General features: G+C 40.3%; 2 protein-coding genes across 3 annotated transcripts; both read left to right on the top strand.

Annotated features, from left to right (window-relative positions):
• The first annotated feature begins 3,377 nt into the window (after positions 1-3,377).
• miip (migration and invasion inhibitory protein) lies at positions 3,378-9,998 on the top strand. Of its 2 annotated transcripts, XM_061786124.1 has the most exons (10): positions 3,378-3,582; positions 4,450-4,601; positions 5,473-5,578; positions 6,469-6,580; positions 6,664-6,743; positions 6,821-6,947; positions 8,344-8,440; positions 8,515-8,616; positions 8,952-9,010; positions 9,412-9,998. In XM_061786124.1, exons 2-10 carry the CDS (start codon positions 4,452-4,454, stop codon positions 9,419-9,421), a joined length of 843 nt encoding a protein of 280 aa, XP_061642108.1. In that variant the 5' UTR covers positions 3,378-3,582; positions 4,450-4,451; the 3' UTR covers positions 9,422-9,998. The 2 variants fall into 2 exon arrangements, with proteins under 2 accessions (XP_061642108.1, XP_061642107.1); XM_061786123.1 differs by lacking the exon at positions 8,952-9,010 and having other exon boundaries at positions 3,379-3,582.
• A 4,028-nt stretch (positions 9,999-14,026) lies between these two features.
• tnfrsf1b (tumor necrosis factor receptor superfamily, member 1B) lies at positions 14,027-22,106 on the top strand. Its single transcript, XM_061785965.1, has 9 exons — positions 14,027-14,189; positions 15,432-15,537; positions 16,254-16,379; positions 16,468-16,626; positions 17,108-17,201; positions 17,273-17,502; positions 18,576-18,668; positions 20,979-21,037; positions 21,135-22,106. Exons 1-9 carry the CDS (start codon positions 14,118-14,120, stop codon positions 21,525-21,527), a joined length of 1,332 nt encoding a protein of 443 aa, XP_061641949.1. The 5' UTR covers positions 14,027-14,117; the 3' UTR covers positions 21,528-22,106.
• The last annotated feature ends 1,297 nt before the right edge of the window (positions 22,107-23,403 follow it).

Raw genomic sequence — 23,403 nt, 5'->3', positions numbered from 1 at the left:
TTCCTAAAGCAAGCTGAAGTGCCTCTGATCATTTTCTATGCGATTCAAGATTGCGACGCTAAACAAAAACACAGCACAGTGGTGCCTTGAGATACAAGTTTAATTCATTCCGTGACCACGCTCGTAGTTGTAAACCAAATCCATCCATTCCATCCATCCATTTTCTATACCGCTTATCCTCATGAGGGTCGCGTTCTGGAGCCTATCCCAGCTATCTTCGGGCGAGAGGCGGGGTACACCCTGAACTGGGCGAGAGGCGGGGTACACCCTGAACTGGTCACCAGCCAATCGCAGGGCACATATAAACAAACAACCATTCGCACTCACATTCACACCTACGGGCAATTTAGAGTCTCGTAAGACAAATCACTTGTCTCAAATCCTCTTTCCCCATTGAAACGAATGGGAATTACATTACCGTAATACCCCCTCCACCGCTGGGGTTATAAGTGAAAGTGAAATCCGCGATATAGAAATACCCTATTTAAATACACCTGAGGCATGTTTTTATAGTATTTACGGCACTTACATTTTTAAAGGTCAATACTATGGAGATCCCAGGTTTTTGAAACAAATTACACCCAAAATCCAAATTTTTGAGAAAATCCCACCCCCTACAGAGATTGATCCCAATCCCGAGCCAAGATTTTACAGATTCCCAGTCCCATATCCCGCCCGCACCCTCCCACCCCCGTTTTTAAATTGATGTATTTTTATTTTTTATTTTTTTACTCACATGCAATCCTGCTCCCTTTTTCTTCCTCAGTATAAATTATGCAGCAAATGTTTGCCTTAGTCTCCATAGTAAATACATTGAATTACCGGAATGATCTAGACACAAAACACAAGTTTATAAACAAAACCGGTATTAGTCCCTTAGTTTAGCAATGTTGAGCTCAATACTGGGGGGGAAATGTTCAAATATCGATTTGATTAAAAATAAAATGAAATATAACTACATCATGGTTTCACTCCTGCCATGGTTTCCATTCCCCTCAACTCTCACCATCACGGTTTCCACTCCCGTCCATTCCCGGTGACTTCTTTTCATAATTGCCAGTCCCGATGATCTTCGTGCCCGCTCCTGCCCAATCGTATGATTGATGGTGAAATTCACTCCCATCCCGAGGGACCCACGGGACCCGGTGGGCGTCCCGAAAAATGTCATCCTCTGATACTGATATACATGGTGCCAGAGGAGACATCACAACTCCTCAGGAGTAATATTACTTGTTCTTCACACAGGATAAAGAATATCTGCCTGTGAGTATTGTTATATGTCTACATGCCTTGCTCCACCATTTGTGTTTAAATATCCATTGCTTAATGGGTTATACCTTATAACACCATCACATAGATTCTATAGGTAGCGTGTACTGTATATGGTGTTTCCTATTATATGCTAGCATTAACATTAAGCTAGTAGACTTAAAGGCTAAGCTATGTGGTTGTTTGAAATACACCTAATTCTCTTTTTTTATGTTTAGTTTGACATTAAATTTCATCTGGGAGTGGCATTAAACAGCTTGAAGCCTCTTTTTTCCAAGAATTGCTCATCTGCCAAACTGCTGCTTGCTGTGAAGTCGTTTGAGTTCTCTGCCACCATACAACGCTCGTAGCCAAAGTTGACACTCGGAAGTCAAAGCAAAACAATTGTCCGGACAACGGTTTGTAACTCAACAAACTCGTAAGTCAAGTCACTTGTATCTCAAGGCACCACTGTACAGTGAACCTAGGCATATTTGCTGCTCGGCATTCGCAAATTCACCTATCCAGATTTTGAGGAGGGAACCGAACTCAACTGTTTTTGTGCTCAGGACGGAGTCATATTTCATATAGAATTATTGGTTTGGCGCCATCTAGTGACATTATGGTATCACACACTTATTTTGAACTGAGGGAAGGAGCTTCATTTAGTCTGGTTATAGCTTTGTCTGAGAGGAAAAAGTGCTTTGCTGCTATTTTGTGGCATGTACAGCCCATTGCAAACCTTTTTGAGGGTACCGATTACTTGCCGATTTTTGTGGCAGGCTTAGATCCCTAACCCCCGCGAATAGTGGGGGTTCATTGTATTTAAGCATGGAACTGTGTCATGTACATCATCTGTTTACAATCAATATTTAGCTAATCACATAACAAAAACATAAAATATTTATATAAAATACATCATACTCACCAGAGATGCTGATTATCATATCTTTTAATTTCTTCGGACTGTTGCAGACGTATTTTGCTAGTCAAAATTGACTGTAAAAAGTTTTGCTATGACCAACTAATCGGAGATCGAAAAAATTTTTGCCATCATTGAGGGCCAACTCGCTGGCCTTGTTAGGAAAAATGTGAAATCTGATTGTTTAAAGAAACAGTCCCATTGCTAATATCGTTTAAGTTACATTTATCATTAGTACTGATTCTGAAGGCAGATCAGATTGACATTGATGCTGAAATCTGATTGGCAAATAAATCTAACATAGACATACTGTAAGCAGTGCATCCAAGAGAAATGCTACGAAATAAAGAGAATAGACTGTTGGGAATAAATTAATACAATTTCATGGAAAAAAATATTAGAATTCAGGTTGTAAATGTAGTTCAGTGCTTCTAATAGGGTTTAAGCCAGCACTGCTTGTCACCACTACAACAGTCAAAAGCCTAATAATAATCAGAGGGTTTTTTTCTGCATATAAAATTTAACGGTACCTACCTCTGCCTTTTTTCGGGCCTCCTCTGGCTCTAAAAACTATGACATCGCGAAAACTGTTATTATTTGACCATCTTTGCACTAAGTTGGGTTTTGGAAGTCACTCCTAAAATCGTCAAAGAAGAAGCGCCGTGAATGATAGATTTTCTTTCCTACAGCAAATGCTTTGGATGGTTTTGTGGATTTTCAAACAGGTAAATATTGTTTCAGGAAACAGGGGCCAAGCAAGTGTATTCAGTGATAATAACCGTAAATTAGTTTTGATTGAATTGTACGTCACTTATTCCTAATGATTCCAGATTTTCATCACAAAAAAAGCTGAGCAAATTCAGACATACTAAAGATGGTATGCTTAATATTTTCATGTTAGATGCATTGTCACTTGCTGTCAGCAATAGAAAAAAGACAAATTCATCACATAAGGAAGCCAATAAAAACACTTTACAGTACTCTAAGTTACAAAAAACAAAAGTGTTGTTTTAAAAAATGTTACGTTGAAGCATTATAATTACTTGTGTCTCTAGTTTGCGAATAGTGCCCTCTGCTGTTAATGTTTCGATTTAAATGCGCATTCCACTTTAAGGGCGGTCAGAGCAAAGCATGACGGGTAAAGATGTCGTTAGCCAATCACATGGCCGTGTTCGCGTGTTGCTATGGAGATGGTGACGGGGCGGTGGTTTGAAGGGATAAAAAAAATAAAATAACAATGGCGTCACTTCTCAACGCGGAAAAAACATACGCGGTTTTGATTTCGTATTGTCCTTCAAAATGATGTCATTAGAGTGAAACGACGTTTCAGTCGATAACGTAATCAAGTTTGAATCGACCAGGCGAGGGCAGAAGTGGGGAAAAAGTTTGTGTGAGAGGGAAAAGAAAGAAAGGTAAGTGGTTAAAATGGCTCTTTGAAGTGGCTAAACGAGAAACTTAATTTAAAACTGAAGTTAAATACCTACACCATGGGGTTATGTTCAGGTTTTCATCGACGTTTTTTTTTTTTCTTTAGTAGGAAAAGAAAAATTTACTTAATAGGGCGGTGCGATATAGCCTTAATAAAATCTTTCCTTCCAGTAAAAACAAATAATTTGATATATTCAAAACAAGTTTTGCGTTTCGTTTTTTTTCCCCCCTTTGTCGAATTTACATATTTTCTTCTCATACCAAACAGCCATTGAAACTTTTCCCCACCGAATTCCACAGAAATAATAGAACTATGTTTTTTTTTTTTGAAACAGAGAAGCAAAATATATATATATTTTAAAATCCCTTTAATTAGAACATGTACTTAAACATAATCCATGATAAATTAACATTTAAATCATCAACAATATCAAACTGCACGGCTTGGGTTGATCCATATCGTCAAAGTGACTTGCTGACGACGGTGTTTTCTCATGTGCTGCAGAGTTGAACAAATGAGGCAAGGCAACATTTATAAAATATTTGCGGCTTGAAAGCATATACCTTCTGTCAAAAAAGGTTTTCAACGTGTTGATAAAACCCTGCTTTTACAACGTAAACAGAATTTGGGTACAGATCTAAATGATAGTGTTTCATTAAACATTCAATTTCTGAAACATGAATTCAACCAAACATTCAATACAAACACTCCTCCTGGACACTGAGTAATACAATGTCATTAAAAATCCATGTACGCTATAAGCTAAGCACCCAATAAGAGAGTGAGAATATTTTGGTGTCTATGATGCTCACACTTTGGGGGGGAAAAAAATCTGTTACTTCCCTCTCAGATATGTGTGAGAGACAAATGGGCACCCGAGGTTCGATCTCGTCGTCATCCTCGGCCGCTGAGCACCCCCAGCCATCAGAAATATCAAACGGAGATGGCGACCCTGGGCCTTCTGCCATAAAGTCATGTCTGGCGCATCACAGCAAAGAACAGGTGAGCAAAGATACGTGATGTCGCGACAGAAGGATGGATACCTCTGTTTAAAGGTGCCATATTTTACCAAACCAACTTTTTCTCGTATTTCAGATGTAATATTTTGTTCTGTGGTCCCTTTAGTGAACATGTGAAATATGAATTAAAATCATCCATGCATTCCTGAGTTCCAGACGTTTTCTGCCGAGAGACCTAAAATCAGGTCATTCGAATTTCTCGAGCTTATCTACATCACTAGCGAAGATCTCTGCCTACCTCTCCGTTCCCGAGTCCGCGCTGTCAACATAACAAACACGTGCGCTCACAAGTGGGTATTCTACATGGAGGCAGCCAATCAGAGGAAAGGGGGCGGTCGTAGCCAAATATGGACAAACCGGATACAAAACTGGGTCAAACAGAAGTAGCTGTCAGAGGGGCCTTTTCTGGACACTCGTATGACAAAACCAAGGTGTTTATTGAAATGGAACTAACACTTTTATATTAAGTCCATGTTAGAGAGTCACTCTATGGAGGTCTAAATAGCCAAAATGTGGGACCTTTAAAAAACAAAACAAAAAAATGTAACTTTCTCGAATACTTGTATGACAGTGGGATTGAATGCTACTTAAAGTGTCACCTTATTTAGTGCTTTGCAAAATCCAAACACTTTAAGGCATTTTTGATGCGACGGCATTCTCTCCTAGTATTAATGCACAGTTTTAACGATTTTGAGTTAGTACATTTGTGTGGCCGGGCTTGATGCATAGAAGCACATTATGTTCTGTACTCTTATTTCTGATAATTGAGATAGATTGAGTTCTCCTCTCCTTGTTGACACTTTTGCCCCTAAAGCATTTTAAAATGCTTCAAATGTTTGTTTGTTTTTTAACAGCGGAAGGGGACTCGAGTCACGTTTCAGAACGGAGAACACACAGAGGAACCGGCCTCAGACAGCAGCCATTGTCTGCGGCCGTTACTTGGATACGACTGGATAGCAGGTACCCATCTTTCTTGACTAGTGCCTTTTTATAAGCACAGTTGTCAGGTTTAATTTAAAACTGTTCTTGACTTGCTAAAATTAGTCAATTATGAGGGGCCGATCATGTCTCTTGCAAGTCTTTGACTGTATAACCTGCGTCCTATGCTGTTGGAGCAACGGTGAGTCCAGCTTTCATTGCAACCAGACATTAAAAGAGTGTGGAAAGGAAGACGTGCCCATAAAGACAAAAACCATGAACCGCATTTTCACTCATGGGGGCAGCACTTCATAGACTACACTGTGTGTATGTCGTGCATGGATACATTACCAATCACAAATATCCCCCAACTTCATTGAGCAATCAATTATATACCGCTTATCAGAAGCTAACGCTAATCTGTGCATGCAACAAAACCCAGTGCAGCTCTGTTTATACCTTTTGACTTTGACATGATAGCAAAGGCCTCGCACCTTTGGGGGATGTGGGTGTGTTGCCCCTGCTTAATAGTGCCTCTTAAAGACAGTGTTTCAGAGTCGATTTAACGTGGCTCTGGGTCTTCTCCCAGTCTAGCTGATCATGTCATGGGCAGAGAAGCTCACCATGAGGGAAGGTATTATGTACATTAGCCGGATTGTGATGTCACAATTTGGCAAAATTCAGAACAGCTGGTTCTAAGACATATTCAGGAATGGGCACATAACAGATTTACTTGGTTGTTGATCGGTGGAACAGATTAATGGCATTTCCATTCATTTCGATGGGCAAAGAGGGCGATCAAGCAAGGAAATAACTCGTACCTCAAGGCACCACTGTATGTCCCCTTTACAGATCATTAAGACCACCGTTTAGGAAAATGGAATATAAGAGTTTTTAAGGACCTACAGACATTCTGCTCTGTTCCTGTTCAGGTGTCCTTGATGTGGAAAAGTCCCTGCAAGAACACTCTGATGATTTCTATGAAGAACTGCAGGCTTTTCGAACGCAAAATAAAAGCGAGTGCATGCACCATCCCCAAGCCAAGTGAGTTCTTTACACTGTCGCACGTCTTGTTGTCGTCATTTTCACATGAGAATGATCATCACACGGTTCACCTCATCCTGTAGATTTTCCCCGGATAGGCACTCTGTCCAGACGCTGTTTGCAGACATCTGCAGTCCGGACGCTGACACAGATACTCATCAGTGTAAGACTGTTCATCATTTTGCGGCTATGAAGACTGAAGTGTGCTAATGATGTTTTTCTGTACCACTTTTTGTTCAGGCACCTTCTTGTACAGGCTGAACAGTAGACTGTTCCCTATCCCCATTCACCCCCAGGAGCGTTGTCCCGTGTGCAAAATGCCAAAATCCTCACACCCGCACACTAAAGACAAACCAGCTCTCATCAGGTAACAACCGTGTGAACTGAAACCACCATTTTTACACACCCATTTTCGTCCCCGAGTAACATCAGCAAAAGAAGATATAAATAATAATAATACGGCTTGACTAACATTTTATATTGGTCTAATTTCACGTCATTATTTCGTCAATGTAATGTTTTTGTTATATTAAGGCAAAATACAGTGGATACGGAAAGTATTCAGACCCCCTTAAATTTTTCACTCTTTGTTATATTGCAGCCATTTGCTAAAATAATTTAAGTTCATTTTTTTCCTCATTAATGTACAGACATCACCCCATACTGACAGAAAAAAAGGAATTGTTGAAATTTTGGCAGATTTAAAAAAAGAAAAGCTTTCCATAAAATGACACATTCTGCCTTCCTAGTGACTGTATCCATTGTTGGTCATAAAACCACTTTTTTTAGTTTATAATACATACAGTATAGTTTGTAGCTTATATTCTAAAAAGATATTAACAAATCCATCAGCCGTTCAGTCAACAGCAGTAGCATTAAACGGCTTGAAGCATCTTTTTTTTTTAAATTGGTCACTGTCTGCCAGAGTGCAGCTTGTTGTAAAGTGAGTTGAGTTCACCGCTACCAGACTCATCCATCCATTTTCTGAGCCGCTTCTCCTCACGAGGGTCGCGGGGGTGCCGGAGCCTATCCCAGCTATCATCGGGCAGGAGGCCAATCGCAGGGCACATACAAACAAACAACCATTCACACTCACATTCACCCCTACGGGCAATTTAGAGTTGTCAATTAACCTACCATGCATGTTTTTGGGATGTGGGAGATAACCGGAGTGGCCGGAGAAAACCCACGCAGGCACTGGGAGAACATGCAAACTCCACACAGGTGGGGGCGGGGATTGAACCCCGGTCCTTAGAACTGTGAGGCAGACGCTCTAACCAGTCGCACACCGTGCCGCTGCTACCAGACCGCAATCTCAACATTTTTTTTTTGCAAGTCAAAGCAAATAAATCATCTAAACAACGGCTCATATCTCAAAAAACAAAAGTGGTTTATTATGAGGTTTTAGTTCTACTCCTCAATATTTGAACAAATTAAATCATAAAAAATATTTCACTTTGTCGAGTGAATCTTTATAATATATGAACTACTGAAATTCATGACATTTTCCACGGTAATTTATTCAGATGTACTTGTATATCACGATGAATATGTCCAAAAAAAGAAGTACAAATAAGTAAAACTGAATTACTAAACACTGAGCCAATGTTAAATGTGCTGGTGAGAGTAATTAAAATTCATTATTTGGTGGTGAAAAAAATAGAATCAAAATACAATCCACTCTCCATCTATGGTGAATAGTTTTAGGTACTTGAATTCATTTGTACGTGCGTGTGTGTGTGTTTTATGGGGTCATTATTCAGGGTCAGCATCCCTCGCTCCACGCTCCTCCCCCCTTACGAGTACAAAGCGCATCGCCGCAGCAGCTTCGACCCAGCTGACAGTTTGGGGTTACCCTCTGTAAGTAAAATGGATGTTGTATTAGTGTAGCACGATTAGCTGGTTCTTCACGTCTCGCCTTTGCTGTTATGCAGCACTGCCTCTTGGGCTGGTCCCACACGGTTCGGAGCTACTTGCGCCCACCCAGCAACCTTGACCTACAAAGTCACCTGGAAAAGAACACTGAGCAACCAGAGGTGAGACCCCCTACTCTGACTTCATGCGCTGGTACACCTGCACAGTCTATTGAGATCAATAGTTTTTTTTATTGCAGTGATTTCCAACCTTTATGGAGCGAAGGCACATATTTTACAATTGGAAAATCTCACTGCCCAGCAACAAACAAAAATGTCACAAAAAGTAGATGCACAGTTATTACTGTATGTACTTCCTTCCATCTAATTGCAGAGCATTTATTTGTTCTGTCTGTCACTATGCCTCACTGGTATAAATAGAGGAACAAAGATACATTATTTCTAGTAAATGAATAATTTTTTGAGCAGTTAAGTAAAATTTTATTATTTAATCCCAGTGGAGTTCCAGACAGGACGCTCCCTGCTGCAATATGATTGGCTGCTGCAAAGAGGCAAGGCAAGTGGGAGTCATAATAACGCTTCAATAAACAGTATGTCTGTCTTCTACTGCCCCTTGGTGGACAGAAGGAGCAGCATTTAATTGATGCAGTGTGACAACTGTTTAATTATTTTTAATTGTCTTTAATTATTTAATGTTAGTACAATGCTACGGAGTGTTATTTTTACTCATTAATATGCACATTACAACATTTTTTTATTTTTTGGTGGGGCCAGGGGGGGCTGGAACAGCCTAAAGTCATTTCCATTCATTTCAATGGGAAAAGGTTATTCAAGAAGTGTTTTGAGTTAAAAGGGTGGTTACAGAACAAATGAAACTTGTACCTCAATCTACTGTTTACTGAACACTTCTTAAGGGTGCTTTCTTTGTATTTTTATTTTTATTTTATTTTTTTCCAGGATCAGGTGACCAGAAGCCTTCAATCTGACCAAGCGCCAGTTCTCACTCCATTGGCTCGCCACCACTTCCAGCACTTCTCGCCCAAAAGAAAAAAAAAAAGACCATCACCTTCAACCAGCAGATGACAGACCTTCAAAAGTATTTCCACCCATCCTTTTTTTGTAGCGCTTGTCCTCAATTAGGGTTGTAAGTGAGCCGAAGCCTTTCCCAGCTTACTTTTGTGTGAGGGGCAGGGTACCCCCAGGACTGGTTGCCAGCCAATCACAGGACATTCATGGAGAAACAACCATTCACAATCACGTTCACTTCTACGGACAATTTGGAATCTTCAATGAACTCAACATGCTTTTGGAATGTGGGAGGAAGCCGAAGTATCGAGAGAAAACCCATGCAATCACGGGGAGAACTTGAAACTCCACACAGGAGGACTCGAGCCGAGATCCGAACACAGAGACTCTTGACTGTGAGGCAAACGTGTTAACTACTAAGACACCGTTCTGGCTCAAAAGTTGATTTTAGAAGAAATTATAAATGTTATGTATTCATGTGTGTCAAGTCATGTTAAATAAACATAGTGATCATTTTAGTGCATGGTACACTTCGGCACAGGCACCAGCGCCAACGCAACTTGTGAGATGTTCTGACTGGTCAACCAGTGTTCCAGACCCCTGAAGTAGATAATCGGGGTCACTGTGGCAGTAGCCCGTCTCACCTGGAGTTTGCCCAGACTTTGTGGGGGGTGCAGACTGATCCTTGGTAGTCATACACACTTTTAATAAGTCATCTTTAGGAGATTCACAGAATTGGGATCAGCCCGTGATCTTATTTTTCCACTTTGACCTCCGTAATATGGAACGAGCCCTGTCGGGAATAGTGAAAAAACTAACAACAACCAAGTCACTGACACCCCCCAAAAATTTGTATAATGAATAGTGTAAACTGTAAATGTATCTCAAGCTGTCATCCCAAAACAGTTCAATATCATTCCAAACTCATCTACATTACCCTAATAAAAATGCTTTTGAGATGTTAAAATTTTGAAAATATACAGTACAGTATTCAATATTCAGACCGACCTTAAAATTTTCACTTTTTTTTTTTTTCTTTTTTTTTTAAATATATTGCAGCCATTTGCTAAAATCATTTAAGTTAAATTTGTTTCCACAATGTACACACAGCACCCCATAGTGACAGAAAAAAAACAGAATTGTTGAAAGTTTTGCAGATTTATTAAAAAAGAAAAACTGAAATATCACACAGCCGTAAGTATTCAGACCCTTTGCTCAGTATTTAGTAGAAGCACCCTTTTGAGCTAATACAGCCAAGAGTCTTTTTTGGGAATGATGCAATGAGTTCTTCACACCTGAATTTGGGGATCATCTGCCATTCCTCCTTGCAGATCCTCTCCAGTTCTGTCAGGTTGGATGGTGAACGTTGGTGGGCAGCCATTTTCAGGTCTTTCCAGAGATACTCAATTGGGTTTAAGTCAGGGCTCTGGCTGGGCCATTCAAAAACAGTCAGAGTTGTTCTGAAGCCACTCCTTTGGTATTTTAGCTGTGCTTAGGGTCCTTGTCTTTTGGTCTGGTGAACTTTTGGCCCAGTCTGAGGTTCTGAGCACTCTGGCGAAGGTTTTCATCCATGATATCCCTGTACTTGGCCGCATTCATCTTTTATTCGATTGGCATCCAGTCTCCCTGTCCCTGCAGCTGAAAAACACCCCCACAGAATGATGCTGTCACCACCATGCTTCGCTGTTGGGACTGTATTGGACCGGTGATGAGCAGTGCCTAGTTTTCGCCACACGTGCCACTTAGTTACAACAATTTCTATCTCGGTCTCATCAGACCAGAGAATCTTATTTCTTACCATCTTGGAGTCCTTCAGGTGCTTTTTAGCAAACTCTATGGGGGCTTTCATGTGTCTTGTACTGAGGAGAGGTTTCCGTCGGACTGCCAGAAAGCCCCGACTGGTGGAGGGCTGCAGTGATGCTTGACTTTCTAGAACTTTCTCCCATCTCCCGACTGCATCTCAGGAGCTCAGCCACAGGTATCTTTGGGTTCTTCTTTACCTCTCTCACCAAGGCTCTTCTCCCCCAATTGCTCAGTTTGGCCGGACAGCCAGCTCTAGGAAGGGTTCTGATCGTCCCAAATGTCTTCCATTTAAGGATTATGGAGGCCACTGTGCTCTTAGGAATCTTAAGTGCAGCAGAAACTTTTTTGTAACCTTGGCCAGATCTGTGCCTTGCCACAATTCTTTCTCTGAGCTCTTCAGGCAGTTCCTTTGACCTCATGATTCTCATTTGCTCTGACATGCACTGTAAGGTCTTATACAGACAGGTGTGTGGCTTTCCTAAGCAAGTTCAATCAGTATAATCAAACACAGTTGGACTCCAATGAAGGTGTAGAACGCTTTTAAGGATGAAATGGACAGCACCCGAGTTAAATATATGAGTGTCACAACAAAGGGTCTGAATACTTATGGCTGTGTGATATTTCAGTTTTTCTTTTTTAATAAATCAGCAAAAATGTCTACAATTACGTTTTTTTTCCTGTCAATACGGGGTGCTGTGTGCACATTAATGAGGAAAAAAAATACTTAAATGATTTTAACAAATGGCTGCAATATAACAAAGAGTGAAAAATTTAAGGGAGTCTGAAAACCTTCCGTACCCACTGTATACTGGAAATGTGCATGTAAATGCACTTGTGGCGAAGACTTCCTCAAACAAACCAAGCTAAACTTAGCTGCTACCCGACATACAAAGCTTGTCTCTGTCACTGACCACATACTTCCTTGACAGCAAATACTGTACTACTTACCTATTTAAATAGGGCCTTGGTGGCATCTCAAAGCCTTTCAGAAAGAGCATAAAAACACTAGTAGGTGAATTTGTGAATAGTTAACTGCGAATATGTGCGGGATTACTACTGCAAAAACTAATTTTCTTGACTTTCCTGTGTCACGGGCGATTTTGTGGGATCTGTGTGTAAAAGAGGGAACTGACTTGAGCTGGCACTCTTTCCTATAAACCAGTGCACCATCAACATTATTTTCAAGCTGTTAGTACAAGATTACGTCATTACATTCTGTTGCTTTAAATAAAGTGGTTTGAAATGGATCAAGTTGGAGATGATTTAAAACTGAACAATAGCAATAACGTTAACAGTACTAAACTTACAACCAACATCCTTGTCATTGAAGCCTTGAAGTGAGCGTCAGCAGTCTCATGGATGTAAAGCAAAGACACCATGGAAACACAAGATGGGGAAAAAAAATACGTTTATACTACTTGCCAGGATGCAGTTTTTGTCTTTCATGAAGTCATAATGAAGGAAGTCTGAAGACATACTGTGTTGTCAGCACAAAATAACAGTGAACTTCAGAACTGTTGCTTCTGTGGCTGTTGTGCCTTTCAGATCTTTGGTGATGCTCAAAAATTGTGGGAGGGGGATTTTTTTTAATTTTTAAATCATAATGTAACTGGAGCAAAACAGCCTTTATACTGTACTATTGGTCTGTATAGGGAGGCCAAATTGTCTGGTTTTGATCGGGACACGTATTGTGTTTTCCATGAAGTCAGCGATTTTCACAGTCTGAGGCCGGATGACTTTAAGAGAAGCACAGCAGCTGGAGAAAAATAAAACTTAAAAAAAAAAAATAATAATCTCAGCTAACTTCAGCTGCTATATAATTGAACCACAAACAAAATGATAAAATGACCTAATTAGAAGAAGTAGTAAGATGAAGAGGATCTACTTCCAGTTAGGCTAGCCATTATTTGCAAAAATAGTCTTTTTGACTTGTGAAACAGAATGACAAGTTTGTGAGAACTTTGGCATGTTTTTCTAAAAACTTCAAAAGGGAAGTGATGAAGTCAGTGGGCGAAACAAGAGGTCAAACACAAAACGATACTACCACAGTGTGGCCTACAGTTCACACTTACTGTTTAACAAATTGAACAAATGGTTATCATCACAGTGCAACTACCAAGTCAATCGCTGAGCGCTGGTGGCACATCCAGACTCGCTGTGTGGTTTGCTGTGTCCTCTAGCACAGGATCAAGAGCATGGATGAGATACCAGGAGACAGGCCTGTACACCAGGAGAGGTGGAAGGGGCTGTAGAGGACAAGAACTCAGCAGCAGGACCCACTGTCTGATCCACATCTGCGAGGTTATCCCGCAGGGCACCATCCATCGTCTCATGAGGAGCATGCCTGGACATTGTGGGAAGTGTACAGGAATGTGATCACACTTGTGAGCCACTTTGAGTTCTCTTGAGCCTGTGATCTCACTTTCTCTCAGTAATAGTAGATTCCACAGGAGATCTCATCAGAGGCCTTCAGGTACATAAATCTTTCAGTTTTACTCATTTGTCCTACATTGATTTGGATTGAACCCCGGTCCTCAGAACTGTGAGGCAGACGCTCTAACCAATCTTTCACCGTGCCGTGCATTAAACCTTCTAAATGTTAATATAAGTAATCTTGTCAAATCACGTGCTTTGCTGTGTTGTGGCAAATCTAATAGAGTGCTCAGCTCCACTCACAAGGCGTGGGGGGGGAGGGGGGGGGATCACACATGAGAGCGGGTGCATGCAAATGACAGCCTCATTTCCTTCCTCCAAACAATCACTTCAAGAAACCCGCTGAAGTTTTTGCGCCACTCTGCCATCTCGAGTGTTTCCTCGCAACGCTGCCATCTCGAATGTTTCCTCAAGACGCGATGAAGGACATACTCGTGCTGCTGGTGATGCTGCTAGATGTGCACACATTCAAGGTGTGTTACTTTTGTTTGGACGTCTGTCTTTACAATTTTGTTTGCAGCATTTTAGAATACGCTTATACATAAGACTTGCTTTACTTTTTGGCCTTTTTAGCAATACTTTTCAATTTACTTAAATGCAATATTGTTTTTTTCTGGGGTGTGGAGAGTCAATTTTAAAGTTATAAATACGCTTGCTTGTCTTTTAAATATGGAGTCTTAGTTGCTTCATCCATCCTTTTTATTTTTTTTGTAACTGCACTCTAAACAAGGACTTCTCTGTTGCCATCTCTGTTTCCTGTCACACAATAATTTCTCTGCTGCTGTCAGCATATTCGCTTGTCAACTACAAGTGTTTCAGTATTTTGTTGTGGTGCAAGTTAACAAATATGGTTGCAAGCATTTTTTCGAGGGCTCCAGCGATGGTAGAGATAAACAGTCGCAATGGCTCCTCAGGTGGAGAACAAAGGCCGCCTCTGTGCTTGTTCCTGTAGTTTTTGTAAGGTGGTGTGCTACTTTTTCAAGCCCTTCCACCATCATTGGTTATTAGCTTTACATATCTTAGGCACCTTCTCAATGTACCTAATTACCTAATTGTTTGGCGGATTCTGTTTTTATTTTTTCCAAAGTGGACATATGGAAATTTTATTTATTTATTTTTTCATTGGTTTGGATAAGAACAGTTGGGTCTCTGTTGTGTCTGCCCACCCTGCAAGTGTGAAATTTAACAACCACGTAAATTATTTGTCTGCTCACTTCCGAAAATGTGTCTGTGAGCGAGCCGCTTTGATTTTTACCAGAGTGTGATGCAGGATTGGGGCGAATTTACATAATAACCGATGAAGTGCTGCAGCCATGAGTTAAAATACAGTCAATGCTTTTTGTCTTTATGGGGGCTCGCCAAGTCATGGTTGTCATGGTAACAAACGTACACTGCAACTCTGCATTCGTTCCACAATACAGGAAGCAGCAGGGTGAGCTGTGGCTCATTTGAACGAGACTACCTTCCCTTTCTGAAAGATTGTTCACCAAAAATAACAATCGAATTATCAGTCGTGAATTTTGCCCATAGTTGATCAAGGAAATTTTGTCAACCCAATTGTATTGTGTTGTATTTATAATCCCACCAAGAGTGAAAAGTAAATATTTTGTTGGTATTTTATTTGTATTTAAATAACAGTATTGTCCGGCCTTGGCAGAGGTCTGCTGTCTATTGTGAAGTTACATAACTTACTGTAGTTTTGTCCTTTCTGGCAGGTGTTGTCGCTGCCCTACCATGCAGAGTCCAATACAAAGTGCAAAAACCCAGATCGAGAATACTTGTTAGAGGCTTTGGGCCTATGCTGCAAAAAGTGTCCCCCTGGTAAGTTTTGCAATAAGTTCGCCAAGGAACACACACATACGAAATAATTGTAAAGCAATATAATGAGATATGAGTTAGTACAAGTCATTTACTCCAATAATCTTGTATAGCAGGGACATTTTTATAAAGATACAAATGACAAAAATTTTAATAGTACCTAAATATTGAAATAGATTTTTTTTTTGTATCCAAGTATATTTTCTGAGACTTGAAAACATCCAAATTAAGTAAATTTACAAGTAGAAAAGTAGTAATAATTTAGCAGTAATAAAAATAAATAAGAAAACTATTGTGCCAAAAAGGATATCTTTTGAATATGAAAAAATATAAGTAGTATTTTATGTATATACATTTTATGTATAAAAATACTGTATTTCGTATTTTTGACATATTTTTCCCCATTGTATTTTTCTGTAATTGAAAGAAGTGGTTTTACTGCCTTATGACGTGCAATTTCCATTTTGAACATCCATTATGTTACAAATGTTTTCAAATTATGTATAATTTAATCTTGGTAGAATCAGCTGTGAACATATCCAGTATTATTAAAAAAAAAAAAAAAAAAAGGTTGTCGTGGCAGTTGTTTTACCGGAACTTGATTGAAAAGATGTTCTTGACTGACTGTAACAGATTACGTAGGCACATTATAACAATACAACAGAAGAAATGGACATTAAAACAATAAAATGTGGCGAGTTTTGGTCTTTCTCCCGCAGGAATGCGACTGACACGCGAGTGCAACAGAACATCGGAGAGCGTGTGTGAGCCGTGTGAACGCGAGCAGTACATGGAGAGCTGGAACTACGTGCCAAACTGCTTCCCTTGTGCCAAATGCAAAGCTTGTGAGTAGCTACAAATTCCTTCCATAGTGTACTTGTTACTTCGTTGTAGTGTTTTGTTTTGTTTTCCATTTTCTCTGTGTATGATCAGACAAAGGGCTCCAGTTCGCCCACAACTGCTCCTCCACTGCCATGTCCAAGTGTGCATGTCGACTTGGCATGTACTGCATCATGGAGTCTGATGAGAAACACTGCACTGGTTGTCAACACTACACGTCCTGTAAAGCTGGTTATGGAGTCTCTGTGCCAGGTGTGAAGATTCGCATTGTTTTTTTTTTTTTTTTTATGTATTTGAGAACTGTATACGGGCAACTCTTTCAAATACAATTGAACTAGAGCTAGTCATGGGTTTAAAAAAGGGACTATTTGATAATACAGACCATCCCAAAAACATGCATTAATTGGAGACTCTAAATTGCCCGTAGGTGTGAATGTGAGTGCGGATGGTTCTTTGTTTGTATGTGCCCTGCGATTGGCTGGCAACCAGTTCAGGGTGTACCCCGCCTCCTGCCCGTTGACAGCTGGGATAGGCTCCAGCATGCCCGTGACCCTAGTGAGGAGAAGCGGCTCAGAAAATGGATGGATGGATATTATTGTAATAAATTCTGATATACACACTAAAATACACCAGATGTTTTGAAAATCTAAAAAAAAAAAAAAAAAGTAATACAAATAAAAATGTTAATACTTAAATAAATTGTAGATTTAATTTTTGTTGTTGTGGGTTCCAGGAACAGCGTACTCAAACGTCAAGTGCAAACAGTGCCGTAATGGGACATTCTCCGACACGTCCTCTTCAAAAGAGCCTTGTCGCCCTCATACAAAGTGAGTAAAGTGCCCCCTCGGCTATGTGTGACTGTTCACAGCTTACTTATCAGACTTTTTTTTGTGTGCAGCTGTCATGGGAGACCTGTGTTAAGACAAGGCACTTCTACGTCGGATACGTTTTGCAAGCCTGGCCCGCTGCAGACAAGTGGGCATCCTAATCGCACTACGACCATGAGCCCATTGAGCGTGGTCTCAGGGACTGTGGACTCTTTCCTTGGGCCGGTTGTTTTGGAGGGCTCATCCTCATCCTCATTGACAAAAAGCCCAAAAGCTGACGGTGAACTGGGTGCGATCCCACGTGAGCCCTAATCTGTGAAAATGTGACTTAAGTGAGACACATGATGCGTTGTTGTTGTTTTCCCACAAAACAAATATCCTAATAACGTGTCTGTGACATGCTTTTGTCAATATACACCAAGCATCAATAATTTTATCTCACAGCCTGTTTTGAGGTGGCAGCCGTGTCTCATGACAGTGAGCCAGAGCTCCCCTCCCCAATACGGCTGGGCAAATGGCGACTACGGATTTTGTTACCATGCCAAAGAGCGGTGGAACTAGGAGTGACTACACTTTTGTAGAATTGTATAGGGGTAGGCAAAGTATGGCCCGTGGATCCATATGCAGCTCATTCCGTTCTTTGATTCGGCCCACCGAGCATTTGCATTATGGTGAATCCTGTTTTTTCTCTGAAAATTGGTTAATTCAAATTAATCTATTCATGGTTAAATTATTTTTAATTCATTTAGCTCATTAAATAATTGGTGAATTTATTTATTTATTGTAAATAATAATATTACAAAAATATTTATAATGTATTAGATTATTCTAATAAATTGATTAATTCATTTAAATTAGTTATACATAGTACAATTAATTAATACAAATGCATTATTTTGTTGTTAAAAAAACTAATTGTATGTAAATTTTACATATTTTACATACACGTTTTACCTCCGTCTTCTACAAGCTAACCCTGCTAGTAGAATCTATTAAAGCAACGACTAACAGCAGAGCACATGGGAGCCCCCACAAAGACAGCACGATTGTGTTTTCCTTAATGGAGGCAGCACTTCATCACCAAGCCGGCGGATTACACCTGCTAATTAGTGTGCATATCAATGCATGTGACACATTCAACAGACACATTGCCAAACACAAGTACGACTTCACTAAGCAATCAAGTATGTGATCTTATCAGAAGCTGACACTAATCTGTGCATTCAACAAAACTCAACGCAGCTCTGCTTACCCTTTGGCTTTGGTGTGTTTCAGACGGTGTAGTCCCTCCGTGGCTTGAAAGTGGCTCTGTATCTTTGGCGGGCCAATTGTCCATATGGCCCCTTTAAATCATCCTGTTTCTGTTTACCTCAGTTGCAGCAGTAGCCAGTATTGTCGCCACAGTTGTGTTCTTCGTCATCGTCGCCATCTTTCTGCTGGTCCTTTATAAGACCACCTGGACCAAAGGTCTGTGCATTTTCTTTGGCTTTCTTGGATTTTGTTTTTAAATCAGGGGTACAGCTGTTGACAAAGAGGAATAGGGTAATAATAATCATTACCACCTTGGTGAGACATAGGAAAGCTTCTGGCTTGAGCACAATGCAATGAACTAAATGGCAATTACATGCACAAATACCAAATTTATTAAATCCAGTAATACTTGCAAAACGCCTCCAGGTGACAGTATCACTCTACAAACACCTTCCTACATTATGTGTTTCCCCAAACTGCACAGGATGTGGAACGGTGGGCTTTTTCTTTGACTTTGTTTTGGAACATGTAATAACAGTAGAACAGGAAATGTGAACAACTGTGCAATACAATTCACTTCATAGCAATTACATAACACTGGCATCGAGCCGAAACCTTCTATATCAAAATTCCGTCAATTTAATATTTTTTCAAAAATGAATACTATTCGTCAGTCCCAACATGGGTATGTTATTTATTATTTATTTTTTTCAAAATTGTTTACAAATCTAAAATGTTGAAAATGTCTTGGCATGCCGTTTTTTTTGGTTTCCTGAAAAGTGATGCTTTTGGAGACACCAGAGATATATAAGAAAGAAAAAAAGTCATTTTACTTAACATACATGGCGATTCTCATATCAGCTTTAAGGTCCATTACCGCCATTCCCTTGATTAAGGTCTGGAACGGGAGGTGCAGAAAATCAACAACAAAACCATCCATCCATTTTCTGTAGCGCTTATCCTCACTGGGGTCGCGGGCATGCTGGAGCCCATCTCAGCTTACTCAGGGTGATTGGCGGGGTACACCCTGAACTGTTCGCCAGCCAATCGCAGGGCAACAACAAAAACATGATTGGAAAAAAACACCCCAAAAACTAAAATAATTGAACAAATGTTTTATTAAAAAAGATTTGTTTTACATGTTAATTATTTTTGTTTTTTTTCTGTGTGGCTTAAAAAAAGTTGTTTAATCCAGTACAGTACATTTAAGTATAGCTCAGTCATATTTAACTTTTAAGTACATCTGCATTTAATTTTTAAAACTGTTTACAAACATTTCTCTAGGTAGAGTTTTTATTTAACTTATGTGCAATACATTTGAATTGAGTCATTATTTAAGTATATTTAAGCGCAATGTTAATATTTAAATTGTGCATAATGTTATAGTGGCATAGAATATTAAATATACTTTGTAGGAATGAAACCTCAGCCTGGTTTTCGATGAATGCTTGGGCCAATTAAACTACTGTATTTTAATGTCTGAATGTATTTTTGGAGGTACTTGGTGTAAAAGGTTTGAGAACTAAAAAATTTATATATTAAAAACATGAAAAAAAATGGAAAATAACTACAGAATACTTACAGAATGTCAAAATATATTTTTAAAGAACTTAAAAACAATAACAAAACGTTTGGAAAATTAAAAAACAAAGCAATCTAAAAATAATAATGAAAAAAAGTGAAAAACTATATAAAATTTTTTTTGAAATTAACTGCAGAATAATTACAGAACAACAAAATATATGTTTGAAGAACTTAAGAAACAATAATTAAAAGTTTGGAAAATGAAAAAAACAAAACCTAAAAATAATAAACAAAAAAATTCAAAACGATTTAAAAAAAACACTCAATTTAAAAAAATACTGTGTACAGTATATTTTTTAAAATAACTTCAAATAGAATAAGTAAAAACATCCATCCATCCATCCATTTATTTTCTGAGCCGCTACTCCTCACTAGGGTCGCGGGCGTGCTGGAGCCAATCCCAGCCATCATCGGGCAGGAGGCGGGGTACACCCTGAACTGGTTGCCAGCCAATCGCAGGGCACATAGAAACAAACAACCATTCGCACTCACATGTACACTTACGGGCAATTTAGAGTCTCCAATTCATGCATGTTTTTGGGATGTGGGAGGAAACCGGAGTACCCGGAGAAAACCCACGCAGGCACGGGGAGAACATGCAAACTCCACACAGGCGGGGCCGGGGATTGAACCCCGCTCCTCAGAACTGGGAGGCTGACGCTCTAACCAGTCGGCCAACGTGCCTAAGTAAAAACAGTTAAAAAGAAAAATATATATATCTTTTTAAAAGGAACATAGAAGATAATGGAAAAACAATTTTTTTTAAAAACTATGGTTGACTAGCTGGTTTTATTGCATTCCTGGATTCACCACTTCTTAGCCAGCATACAAGTTAAGCTTCCCCATGTGGTGTGCTACATTTCTTGCTAATACAAGTGTTCCATTGGCAAAACTCTCACACCCGTCCTTACGTGATACTTTACTGCTTGCTGTCTTTTTCAGGCACTGCGAACTTGCATCCTAAAGATGCCCCGAATGAAAACTTTGAGAGTGGAAATGAAGTGAGTCATCATCATCATCATCATCATCATCATCTCATTTGGCTCATTTGTAGCGCACCCGAAACAATGAGATATTAATTCCCTCCACCTGCTGCAGTTCGAGACTCTGCGTACTTCCTTTGCGGCCATCTCTCCGGGGGAGCAACGCCGCCTACTGCAGAGTACGGAGGGCAGTTGCGATTCCAGCCACTGCGGCGGCGGCACTCGCTCGTCACACAGCAGCCAGGAGTCCATCGGAGCTGTGCAGTCCACCTTAGCCCTTCGCCACCCTCAGGATTCTCCGCCGGGTTCCGGCGTCTATTCGTGCAGCGTCTGCCCCGTGAGCGCCGGTCCGCACGTCAACGTCACTATCACGTTCAACATAGGCGATGGAGGCTCACCTTCACCGCCAGGAGACTCGGAGCTCCACGTTGGACAGGAGGAAGAGTCCTTCCGTATGCCGAAACAGGAAGCGGGAAAAGAGTTGCCCGACCAGGAGAGTGTGGAATAAAATGCACGAACGCCTCCTAAAGTGGGATTTGGACATAAAATCGGGCCGAATTTGATCATGTTTCCCCGTCTTATATTCAGGCACGTGCACAGACATTTTCGGGGGGCAGGTCCTCTAGCCCAAAAAAGGCCACCCATCGCCAAAATTAGTCATGCAATTAAGAAAAAACATGTATTAACCTGTGTGTTTATTTCTGTTAACATATACAACACAGCGAATAAAGACAACTATTACCAAAGGAGGTGAAGTGGGGCCACAGTGGATATAAAAAGTCAACACACCCCTGTTCAAATGGAAGGAGAGGGGCTGGGGGAAAGGCGGGAGCATATGTACAATTCTCCGAAGGACTAAAATGAATGCCCTTCTGATTTCAAAACACTTTTTTTATTTTTAATATTGATGAATGAAGGGGGGAAAAGGCTTCTGCAAAAATGGTACTTTTTTTGGTTCAGGGCAAAAGGGCAGGTGCTTGAGCACCACCTAGTGGCTTTGTGTGCACGTGCCTGTTTATGATCAAGGTCAGCAAATGCCCTTCCCCATGTTCCATGGTACTTGTTTGAATGAAGTGTATATACATTAGTCCCTTGCTGTATTTATTGTAAAGCACAGTACAGTTACTCAACTGCACGTCTCTAGTAAACATAGCTAATTGAATATATCCAACCATGGCTAATTAGGACAAATTGTAATCAACCTGCATAAGAGGTGATTTTGCTCTTTCAATCACTTTATTAAACAAGTGGTAACAATGCAGTAATCAAAAGCACATTCTTAGCACACCTGCTGGCAGCCTCAATTGACACCACCACTGAACACCACAAGTCTCTCATGCTATAGCCAGGAAGTTCTGTAGCCACCTAACATTGCCTCCTCATATGTTTACATTCACGTCACTCAACAGACTCGACCTGCCTTTAAAAGGCATTCAAAGCCATAGTTAATATAGTGCAGAACGTGTGAATGGCGACGCCAAGTGGACACAAATAATACCTGTACCTCACATGCATATATTGTTTGTTAGTGATAAGGTGTATACATGAAATTTTAAAATAGTACCATAAATACTTGGTTGCTACTTTGCGTATTTTGTCTATTGTGGGGGTGGTTCGGAACGTAACCCCAGCAATAAATGGGGGATTACTGTATACAGTACCTGTAAACGGAAAATTCCTTTGGATACTGTGTATATATTGTATAAAGATTAAATGGGTACCGGAAATGTGCGTTCATGGTAATGTTCAAATCTACAGTACTGTGAATGTGCTTCCCCCCCCCACCCCCCCACGTCTAAAGAAGCCAAGTGTTTTGAAGAAGACAAGCTTTTTTTTCCGCAATTCATACTTATTCCAAACATCTGTGTTTTTGTGTTCCATCCATCCATTCTCTTAACCACTTATCCTCACGAGGGTTGCAGGCGTGCTGCAGCCTATCCCAGCTGACTCTGAGCGAGAGGCGGGGTGCACCCTGAACTGGTCGCCAGCCAATCGCAGGGCGCATATAAACAAACAACCATTTGCACCTACGGATAATTTAGAGTCTTCAATTAACCTACCACGCATGTTTTTGGGATAAAGGAGGAAACCGGAGCACCCGGGGAAAACGCACACAGACACAAGGAGATCATGCAAACTCCACAGAGGTGAGGGCGGATTTGAACCGGGTCCTCAGAACTGAACATGCTTTTGTCAAAAGATCCATAGGATCAAGAATTCTAGACATTTTAAAATCATATTTCCTGCCATGGTTAAATCAGCTCATTTGAGGGAGAACTGTGTTTATGCAGTGCACAAACCCTCATCCCGCCCATGCCCAAAATTCTTTCGATTGACAACCTGTGGGCTGGATTTCAGCGCCGCCTTCCTGCCAGCATTTGGCT

This window comes from Phyllopteryx taeniolatus, chromosome 9, assembly GCF_024500385.1.
Source record: "Phyllopteryx taeniolatus isolate TA_2022b chromosome 9, UOR_Ptae_1.2, whole genome shotgun sequence".
Taxonomy (NCBI): domain Eukaryota; kingdom Metazoa; phylum Chordata; class Actinopteri; order Syngnathiformes; family Syngnathidae; genus Phyllopteryx; species Phyllopteryx taeniolatus.
The sequence above is the reverse complement of the archived record's forward strand: the minus strand, read 5'-3'. Positions and strand labels throughout refer to the sequence as shown.